Here is an 11,241-nt window from a genome sequence, read left to right as displayed (position 1 = left end):
AAATTGTTTCACATAACAAGCTGTGATTCATGTGAGGAACGTTAGGGGGTAAGATGAGATAAGACTTGTATTTCTTACAGATACGAACACTGCCTCTTTGTTGTCTGTGAACCGTTGTCTGTGAACCGTCCTTGAACGTAGGTACTTAGAGTACAGTGGAACGGTGTCTTTTGGGTGCTGACTCCACAGGTTGTTATGATAAAAACGTATGCCTGGCAACAGTGTGCAACAGTGGAGCGCCAACGGATTGGCTGAGTAAGTCTAAACCACGCTCAGTCTCTACTCTGATAGGCCCAGCAGGGAGCGGGAACTATCTCTGTCAGGGTATTTACGGAAGGATTTAGAATGAGGAAGTCAGTTCTCTGTCTTCCCTGTGTGGTATTTCAGTGAGCCCGCACAACAGAGGGATCCTGACATGTTACATGTTAAGAAGGTGGACTTTGTTGCGTTTATTACTTTGGTTATCAACTGCACAGCGCAAACAGATAGGACATTTGAGAAAATAGGCATCATTGTGAGTGAGGTTTTTTGGGACTCAGTCTTTTCTGCAGAGGCATTACTACAAGGAATCATGTCGATGAGAGCTCCGTCCTCACAGGCACCCGAGCCTGTGTAAGGATGTGATTTGAATGTGACTGAAGGAGTGGGATGGTTTGATTTATTTTTGTATTTTGTATTATCTCGGGTCTGTAGTCTGCCATAAAACATTGAAGAGGCAGGAGGCAGGCTCTCTTGGCCCAGCAACACGCATGCACCGTAACCATAGAAACAGACCATACTGTCAAAGATTTTCATTGTTCTATCTGTGATACTGTGCTGTATGTAGCCTGTAGCTAGCTAAATATTATTTTTTTTGTGGGGGGATTTGTCATTCATGCTACAAATTATGGTTGTACGAGTTGAAGAAGTTGCTGCATCGCTTGTGCGGGAATTTCTCAGTCGGAAGGTAGGTGGAGAGCTGTGTACAGTTGGAATAAAATGCAAAAGCTAGCTCTGCTGGCTAGACTGGGTGTGTACTAGCTTCAGTAACGTTAGCTAGCTAACTTGAGCTAAAAACACCACCGTTCAATCTGTGAAAGGTAAAGATGTTCTTTCAGACAGAGCACATTAACACATATCTTTGACATTAACGTATCATTATTAGTAACAACTTGAAGTCAGTATCAAAGTATTGATATCATCTGATGTTTTGAGGATGTTTTAGCTTTAACGTTAGCTATACAGTTGGTGGTCCTCTGTAGCTCAGCTGGTAGAGCACGGCGCTTGTAACGCCAGGGTAGTGGGTTCGATCGCCGGGACCACCCATACACAAAAATGTATGCACGCATGACTGTAAGTCGCTTTGGATAAAAGCGTCTGCTAAATGGCATATTATTATTATTATTATAGGCAGCAAACGTTACATTTAGCTAGCTGGCTAACGTTAACTAGCTAACGTTAGCTAGCCTGATTGTGTTACAGGCAAAGTCAATGTTTGTTTACCTGCACACATTACAGGGACTCAAGAGAACGATTGCTTGCATGGATGAAGAGCATCCCCGTACAGATGCCAGCATCAACAATAGATCCGACCTGCGACAAATTCTTCACCTGGAAGGTCTATATAAAAAAAACAAGGTAGCCTAATCAAAGAAGAGACAGATGAGTTTCAATGCATTGGAAGTAAAGTGCCACAGCTTTAATTTATTAACACACAGCTGCTTGTTATGTTTTCTTGATAGGCCCAAGACTGTCCCCTGAAATCAATGTTGGAGATCATTGTAAGACATCACATTGAAGGACATAAAGAGGACAGGACAGGCTTCAACAGTGATGTCATCCAGACCGTATCAACTACACAGAATTTGGTGACAAAGTCTCCAACAGTGACACCAACAGTGTATGACAACACCAGGGCAGAAGAGAACACTACTGGATTGATTTTCAACAAAACTGACATGTCAAGGTATTAATCATAATCAGAATAATCTAAATATGACTCATGTCAGGTTATTTTCAAGAGGCTTGTTTTGATGTGTATTGTGATTTATTTCTGTTCCAGGTCACTTGCAGAGGTTGTCTGTTCGTCTCATGGTACATTATCATCATTTGAAGCGTCAAATACTCCCCCTACAACCACCCGGAGAAGTATCTGGAGCCATAGCCTTTCCTCAGAGGGCCAGCAGGACAGACAGCCTGTACCCTCCTTCCTAGACAATGACAGCTCCGCTAAGAGGGAATCCTTTTCAGACAAAAACACGGTTGTCACCACAGAGAGTACTAATAAGAACAAAACAAGCCGCCTCAGACGTGGCATGATGGCAGGTCCTGTAGCTAGTTCCCCTCAGGTACAGGGTTTGACTCAATGAAACCTGTGTTGTATTCATTCGTACACACTGTAGTAAAACGCTTCTCAATGGAAAACGAAGTGTTTTTTATTGGACAAGCTCCGATCCCTGTTTCAGTCAGTTTTCTTTTGTTTGGTGCTTAATGAATACGACCCTGTATTGTTATGAGAGATATGTTATATTCATAATCATGGATACAGTATCTTCACTAAGCTGACTCTTGTGATACATACAGATGAACAGCTCACTTTGTTCCCTCATTTGGTGATGTGAATTGTGTTCTGTCTAAGGAATCGAATAAAAAACGTCAGACTCGACGGTTGGGAGGCCCTAATCCTCTTCTGGCAAATGATGAAAACAACAAAAACATCAGAGATGGGTCTCTGTTGACTACTGTCCAGTCACAGAGAATGGTTACAGGGTTGACAGAGCTCTCCACTGCTGACCCCATGAGAGAAAGCCAACAGCCACGCAGCACACTGGGGAAAGGACTTGATGAAGATGGCTTTGGGTTTGAGAGAGTAGGTCAAGACAAGCACAAGACCAGCAAGTAAGTAACTTTGAGTTTCCTTCAACCATTTTACTGACTAGGGAATTTCAGATTTCTTACTGTAACCTATTTAATATATATTTATTTTATTTATGTATATTATTTTAGAACAAAATCAATGACCAATCAAAATGTTGATCTGCACATGTCGGAGATGATTTTGGGTAATTATTACATTTTATCAAGCTGAATGCAACATTCACTCAATGTCTATAATTGTTATCATGATGACGCCTCTGTTGCAGTATTGGATGACATGGACCATGTATTTTGTTGCAGATGACATTGATGATGATGAGGAGTTGCGTGATCTCTCAAGAGTGTCCTGCCACTCCTCCAGTTTGCCTCAAACCACTTCTGATAGTCAACCCATGAACCAGCATACTGCCATTGTAGGTCTTTAGATCACGTGTCAAACTCATTCCATGGCGGGCCGAGTGTCTGCAGGTTTTCTCTCCACCCTTGTACTTGTTTGATGAATTAAGGTAGCTAATTAGTTAGGAACTCCCCTCACCTGGTTGTCTAGGTCTTAATTAAAAGGAAAAAACAAACACCAGCAGACATTAGGCCCTCCGTGGAATGAGGTCCTCTGTGGAATGAAAAGTAGTGCACTATATAGGGAAAAGGGTGCCATTTGGGACTCAAACGTAATTACTGGAGCTCAGATATTTGGTCTGGTTTGAGTTTAAATGCTGTGATGTCTGTCTGTGTTTTTACCAGGCCCTGAAAGAGCTCATCCTTGGCTCCAGCACCAGTTGTTTCAGTGCAGAGTGGAGGAGTCAGAGTTTCACTTTCTCCGATACACCTGATCTGAGATATGGGCTTGTTCAGAAGAAGGTAGGACCAATACACCAGATCTGAGATATGGGCTTGTTCAGAAGAAGGTAGGACCAATACACCAGATCTGAGATATGGGCTTGTTCTGAAGAAGGAAGGACTGGATCACCTTTGTAATGCTATTGGTGTACCAGTCTGCAGAGAGTAAAACATCAATCACACAGGAGCTGAGTCCTAAATGGCCCATAGGGCCCTGATCAAAAGTAGTGCACTATGTAGGGAATAGGGTGCCATTTGGGATGCATTTAGGCTCTAGAATTCCATCCCTTGGAACGAATAATTAAAATCATGATAATATTGGTTATCTTGTTGGTTATGTTCATGTGTGTGGTCATGTAGTTTAGCAATGTCACTGTATTGGCTTTCCAGGGTGGTCCCTGTGGAGTTCTGGCTTCAGTCCAGGCTTGTATTCTGCAGAAACTTCTATTTGAGGAGACCGGCAGCGATGCAGGGCACCAGTAAGCACAGCATTCATTCATATTTCTCTGTCAGATTGCCCACTTGTACTAGGGTGTCTCCCAAATTGCATCCTATTCCATATTTAGTGCACTACTTTGGGCCATGGCCCAAATGGCTCTGGTCAAAAGTAGTTCACTATATTGGGAATAGGGTGCCATTTGGGACGCAATCCTTATTATGAGAAATTAAATGTTCTTCACAAACCATTTATTCACATCAATGAGTGCTTTCTTGATTTACATCAGTGAGTATTAAGTCAAGGAACATTCTGTAAGTTACAGTATTTAATTCCGGCTTGACTTCCTTTGACTTCACATGGCATTTTGTCACCAGGAGATTAAGACCCTCCGGTGCTGTGAGAACAAAGTGCCTCACGTTGGCCACTGCTGAGATCCTGTGGAGGGCTGGGGAGGGGAAAAAAGCCACCATCGCCATGTAAGTTATAAACTCTCTCTGCTCCTTGGTGGGATCTAGCCAGCACAATCAAAACTACTTTTTTAGAGAATGTCAACATGAAAATACAGGGTCGTATTCACTAGGCAGAAAACGGACTGAAACAAGGAGGGACTACCCGAACATGACCAATAAGAAATGCTTGTTTTCCGTTGCAAAACGTTTTGCTACGGTGTGCACTAATGAATACGACCCTTGTTTTAAAAGGTGTAAGCCAAGGTTCTTTATATAAACCTTTCTGTTACCAATGTTGTCTTGCAGAACATCAGGAAGAAACCATTTCACCCTTACAGGACACCGTAGATCTGAAGGAGTACTAGAAAAGGTGCAGTAATGTTAGGGATAGCCTCTACCATCTTGTCATCTATTTTGTATTTTATTTTATTTTAGCAGTTAAGTTGACTGAGAACACATTCTCATTTACAGCAAAGACCTGGGGAATAGTTACAGGGGAGAGGAGGGGGGATGAATGAGCCAATTGGAAGCTGGGGATGATTAGGTGGCCATAATGGTATGAGGGGCCAGATTGGGCAATAAGTGCCATGGGAAATTTAGTGACCACAGAGAGTCAGGACACCCGTTTAACATCCCATCCAAAAGACGGCACCCTACACAGGGCAATGTCCCCAATCACAGCCCTGTGGCATTGGGATATTTTATTTTAGACCAGAGGAAAGAGCGCCTCCTACTGGCCCTCCAACACCACTTCCAGCAGCATCTGGTCACCCATCCAGGGACGACCAGGACCAACCCTGCTTAGCTTCAGCCATGTACTGTATGTAGACAGTGTGTTTTCATAGGAGGAATCATAAAAAATGTACTCTAATCCAATTACATTATTATTGTTCCCAGATGTCTATATAATCTATCAGTTATGATCTAGGTTTGAGGATGAGGTTCTGATATTTATGATCCAATTTTGGACAAACGTATTTCCCAAAACTCTTGTTGTAGATCACATGTATTCATGTAGATAATCTAAAGGACCTTCAGTTGCTTGTGGAACAGCACATTCAACAGGTGAGATGACTCTATATTAATTAAATGGTCAATATCTTTATGCACCCATGTCAAATGCCAAAGCATGCACTCTTGTCTACTTTGAGGGTTTACGGTTAGATTTCTTTCCGTTAGATTTTTTCACACTTGACTGACTGGTGATTTCATTCCTTGTAGTTTGAGTCAGGAGCCTTGGGGTGTATATTGCTCACCATCTCTGCTATTCTCTCCAGATCTATTGACCGGTACGGCTGTAGTGTACATTCAACACATATGAACAGACAGAAAATGCATGCATACCATATAAAGTAGATGTTGTCTTATTGTGATCCTGTTCCCCCTTTTCCTCAGGGTTAGAGAGGATATGGATGTCCCCACCACCACACTCATCGGAGCCCATGGCTACTGCACACAGGTGGGTGAATGTGTCAAATGGCACCATATCCCCTAAATAGAGCACTACTTTTTTTTACCAGAGCTCTGGTCACGAAAAAACATAGCACTGTGCCAAGTAGAAATCAACATGTTTTCTCCAATTCTGTTGAAAGACACTCTTCAAATTCACCAATAGCTCTGTTGTTTGATTAAGCTTGGACAATGTTGTTTTGCTCATGGGGAATAATATTAGTAATGGGGAAAAAATCGATACAGTAGAGTATCGTGATATTATTTTTGCTGATTTTATATTGATACTGTTACTCAAAGTATCAATTAGTAATACATTTTTTTTTAAAGGTTAACGTTAGCTAGCGATAGTCGGCTGTACCTGCGCCAAAACTCTGGTATTTCTCATCCTAAAGTTTGTTCTCCATCTTCTTTAAAAAAAAAATAATGGTGAGCCAACATGAACACTTTTATCTCCAAAACGTGTTTTCTTATGGCTCCCAGCAGACCTATAGTGAGCAATATGTTTGGAACATCAAATCGCATTAAAATTGCAGCATCGAATCGCAATACATATAGAATCATGATAGATATAGAATCGTGATAGATATAGAATCGCAATACATATCGTATCGGCGCCTAAGTATTGTGATAATATTGTATGGTGAGGTCCCTGGCAATTCCCAGCCCTAAATAATATACACTACATGACCAAACGTATGTGGACACCTGCTATTCGAACATCTCATTCCAAAATCATGGGCATTAATATGGATTTGGTCCCACACTTTGCTCCCATATACAGCCTCCACTCTTCTGGGAAGGCTTTCCACTAGATGTTGGAACATTGCTGCAGGGACTTGATTCCATTCAGCCACAAGAGCATTAGTGAGGTCGGGCACTGATGTTGGGCGATTAGGCCTGGCTCGCAGTCAGCGTTCCAATTCATCCCAAAGGTGTTCGATGGGGTTGAGGTCAGGGCTCTGTGCAGGCTAGTCAAGTTCTTCCACACTGATCTGGACAAACCATTGCTGTATGGACCTCGCTTTGTGCACGGGGACATTGTCATGCTGAAACAGGTAAGGACCTTCTCCAAACTGTTGCCACAAAGTTGGAAGCACAGAATCGTCTAGAATGTCTTTGTATGCTGTAGCATTAAGATTTCCCTTCTCTGGAACTAAGGGGCCGTTTCATTTTACATTTACATTTTAGTCATTTAGCAGACGCTCTTATCCAGAGCGACTTACAGTTAAGTGAGTGCATACATTTTTCATAATGGCCCCCCGTTTCGACTTCATAATAACAGCACTTACAATTGACCGGGGCAGCTCTAGCAGGGCAGAAATTTGACGAACTGACTTGTTGGAAAGGTGGCATCCTATGACGGTGCCATATTGAAAGTCACTGAGCTCTTCAGTAAGGTCATTCTACTGCCAATGTTTGTCTATGTAGATTGCATGGCTGTGTGCTCGATTTATACACCTGTCAGCAATGGGTATGGCTGAAATAACCGAATCCACTCATTTGAAGGGGCGTCCACATACTTTTGTATATATAGTTTATTGCGTTGTATGTTTACTGTATTAATTTAAACGTAATCCACCGTGACGTTTATTATTATTCCATAGGAGCTGGTGAATTTATTGCTGTGTGGACAGGCTGTGTCCAATGTCTTCAACAACAACATGGAGCTGGATTCAGGCAATGGAAACCTGACCCTTCTCAAGGGAATAAGAGGTCGCAGTGACATTGGACTGCTGTCCTTATTTGAACATTATAATATATGCAAGGTAAAAACCCATGACTTACATGACACATCAAATGTGTCCCAAATGGAACCATATTCCATTTATTGTGCACTACTTGGGCCCTGTTTAAAAGTAGAGCACTATAAAGGGAGTTGGTTGCCATTTTGGACTCGCACATCTGTTAAAACAGCCAAAAGTATTACAGATTGTGCCTTATAATCAATCTTTCTGCACTGTTTTAGAACCGGGAGTAACTAGTTAGCTAGCAACATGTGCAGCACAGAGAAACACTAACAAATAAATAGTTACCATGCAGATTTTAGTCAACTCTTTTTGACTCAATCAATGTCTACACTTCTCAACCAAGACACTCCATTTCCAGATACCTTTGTTTCTAATGATCGTGTATGGTTTGATACATTTTGAAGGTTGGTTCCAACCTGAAGACTCCCAAGTTCCCTATCTGGGTGGTGTGCAGCGAGAGCCATTTCAGCGTGCTCTTTGGCGTGCAGGAGCTGCTGACGGACCAGTGTGTGCTCGGGGAGTTTGACTTGTACTACTACGACGGCCTAGCCAATCAGCAGGAGGAAATCTGTCTAACTGTCTGTACGGATGGAACACATGACCATGATCTGGGTTGGTTTGATTTGCTAGAGAACTAGACAGATTCATCCCTTTTTTATGTAGCTATTTGGGTAACTGTTATTGATGTGAAATTATCAGGCCCTATTCATTCCTCATCTCACGTATCACTCGTATGTATTTCTTCAGTTGAGAAATGAATGACTTACAATGCTAATATCAAGTTAATGTTCCTCATGTAGAGTTCGTATTCTTGTATTTATGTGCAGCTGTAGGTACCTCAGGAATATCTGCTGGCTGCCAAGATATCCACACTGATCTCATTCCTCCTCTTGAACACTGTATACGGACCAAGTAAGTCAGTTCATTTTTCTTGTTCAAACATGCATTAAAACCACCTAGAGTCTAATAATCGAAGTAACATAATAGAAAAATCCCCATCAAAATCCATCAGTTTAAGATGGTGATTTGTCTGAAGGTAACCAGTACCAGAGAAAATATGTAATGGAAGTATGGAGCTTATGTAAACCAAATATGAATATATATTTCCTGATCTTTCTTATGTCTCCTAGATACAGGACAGACACTTATTTTTTGACTGTCTTTTTTGCCATTTATGAATGTGTTATTCAATGCGTTTCTATGGGCTATAGTAGTAAACGCCAAATTCAATATTTGATCAGATAATATTTTTATATATTTATTGTTTTATACCTAAAGGGGTCCTAAAATTCCAAATAAAATAGCTAAATGATCCATGGTATGACCATTTTAAAACAATTCCATATGTTAGCTTGATTTTAATTGCACTAGGATTAGATTTTTATGTACTTTTAATGTAAAGTGTCCTAGGGTGTCTTGAAATGCACCTGCCAAATAAAACTGTTATCATTGTAGGATTTACACTGAGTGTACCAAACATTAGGAACACCTTCCTAATATTGAGTTGCACCTCATGTTGACTCCAATGCTTCCCACATTTGTGTCAAGTTGGCTGGATGTCCTTTGGGTGGTGGACCATTCTTGATACACACGGTAAACTGTTGAGTGTGAAAAACCCAGCAGTGTTGCAGTTCTTGACACAAACAGGTGCGCCTGACACCTACTTCCAAACCCCGTTCAAAGGCACTTCAATCTTTTGTCTTGCCCATTCAACTTCTGAATCCATGTCTCAAGGCCTAAAAATCCTTCTTTAACCTGTCTCCTCCCCTTCATCTACACTGATTTTAAGTGGATTTAACAAGTGACATCAATAAGGGATCATAGCTTTCACCTGGATTCACCTGGTCAGTCTGTCATGGACAGTCTGCCATCCACTCAGTGTATAATGCTGCCTATTGATATTGCAAGTGATACTTTGAACAACATTTGTAGTACAATGTTTTTATGGTACATGTACATTTTTGTCATTTAGCAGACAGTCTTATCCAGAGCGACTTACAATTATATCAACATTTTGCATGCATTTAGCATAGTCCATTCTTTGACTAAGTTTATTGTGTTTTGTTTTCCTAGATGGAAAGATGCCATTGTCAATTGGAATGACACCGAGCCCATCCTTTGACTGGCTAGTGGACAGAAGGTGACGACTGTAGATGAGACTGGGCCTACCCCATGGCTGGAGACGCAAAATATACCGCTTTGTTATTGCAAAATATGCCATTTAGCAAACACTTTTAGCCAAAGCGACTTAGTCATGCATGCATGCATACATACATTAGAGATTAAATAGATTTACTTACAGTAGTGGTGTGTGGGTAAAATCACTGGGGAAGCCAAGCCCCCCCCAAAAAAAATCCATATTACAATCTACTGTATGTGTTGTGATAATTGCGTTGTTTGTTCTATAACCTGTTAGTTCACATGCCTTACGACCGTGATATATAGGCCTAAGGCTGAGACAATAAGAAGACAGTGGCAGAATAAATTCAACCACACCTTTGTTTCATCATATAACCGGAGAGCAACCTCTGTCCGGTGAAGTCCGCATAGCATATTGCATGTAACAAACAGTTACATGACCTACAGCATGGTCAAGCAAGTTAATGTTTACGACATTTTCAGACTACTAAACAACTATTGATTTAAAACCACAGAGAGTTACCGCAAGACCCAAAAAAACAGGAGCTGCCTCCACTATTCCAGCACCATTTCAACTTCAACATTTCAACATCATCAAATCACCTCTGCTTAGTCTAATACAGTGACAACTAAAAGATACCAAAAACAATTTAGTCCAATCAATGTAAGCTAAATATGATGTGGCTGTCCATGGTTCGGATTTGTGTGTGTGTGTGTGTGTGTGTTCGTGCAAGTAGAAAAGACATGTTGACTTACAATACTTGTAGAGAAACGCCAATGCCATCCTCCTCTCTTTCATGTTGACGAAACAGTCTATGACTTTGTCATACAGAACACGTTTTTATTTTTAGTTGTCCTAGGCTACCTGGCTAAAATGCTTGCTAGCTAGCCTAACTTCCTTTCATAGGCAACAATGCGCCAGGTCAGCTAATTAACATTAGTCTACATCTAGCTACATATTGAACTTCCATCCTCTCAGGCCAGGGGCACAATGTATGAATCTATGGTTGGATCATAGTCACCGTTATAATCATTGGCCAGTACGGAGAATTAAAGCTGTAATATGTAACTTTTTGGGCAACCCCACCAAATTCACATAGAAATGTGAGTTATAGATCTGTAATTCGCATTGAAAGCAAGTCTAAGAAGCGGTATATCTGTTCTATGTGCACTATTTCTATGCGTCCCGGTCTTAAGTTTTGTTTTTGCGTCTTTTACTTTCGGTTTTGTACACCAGCTGGAAATACAATATTTCTGGTTATGGAAAATATATTTCACAGCGGTTTAGATAGTACAATGATTCTCTACACTATACTTGCTT

At 41.1% G+C, this 11,241-nt stretch overlaps 1 protein-coding gene across 2 annotated transcripts; it reads left to right on the top strand.

The window, feature by feature from the left end:
- The first annotated feature begins 814 nt into the window (after positions 1-814).
- Positions 815-10,988, top strand: mindy4 (MINDY lysine 48 deubiquitinase 4). Of its 2 annotated transcripts, none has more exons than XM_084171825.1 (18): positions 815-946; positions 1,498-1,617; positions 1,722-1,945; positions 2,042-2,327; positions 2,618-2,877; positions 2,986-3,041; positions 3,157-3,269; positions 3,598-3,714; positions 4,084-4,172; positions 4,507-4,608; positions 4,888-4,951; positions 5,581-5,646; positions 5,803-5,870; positions 5,977-6,040; positions 7,638-7,799; positions 8,186-8,363; positions 8,609-8,693; positions 9,855-10,988. In XM_084171825.1, the coding sequence occupies exons 1-18, from the start codon at positions 875-877 to the stop codon at positions 9,901-9,903; spliced, it is 2,175 nt and encodes a 724-aa protein (XP_084027951.1). In that variant the 5' UTR covers positions 815-874; the 3' UTR covers positions 9,904-10,988. The 2 variants fall into 2 exon arrangements, with proteins under 2 accessions (XP_084027951.1, XP_084027950.1); XM_084171824.1 differs by having other exon boundaries at positions 8,186-8,393.
- Positions 10,989-11,241: the final 253 nt, after the last annotated feature.

The sequence above is a fragment of the Coregonus lavaretus genome (assembly GCF_964263955.1).
Source record: "Coregonus lavaretus genome assembly, chromosome: 11".
Classification (NCBI taxonomy): Eukaryota; Metazoa; Chordata; class Actinopteri; order Salmoniformes; family Salmonidae; genus Coregonus; species Coregonus lavaretus.
Note: the sequence above shows the minus strand (reverse complement) of the source record. Positions and strands in the feature narration are given on the sequence as shown.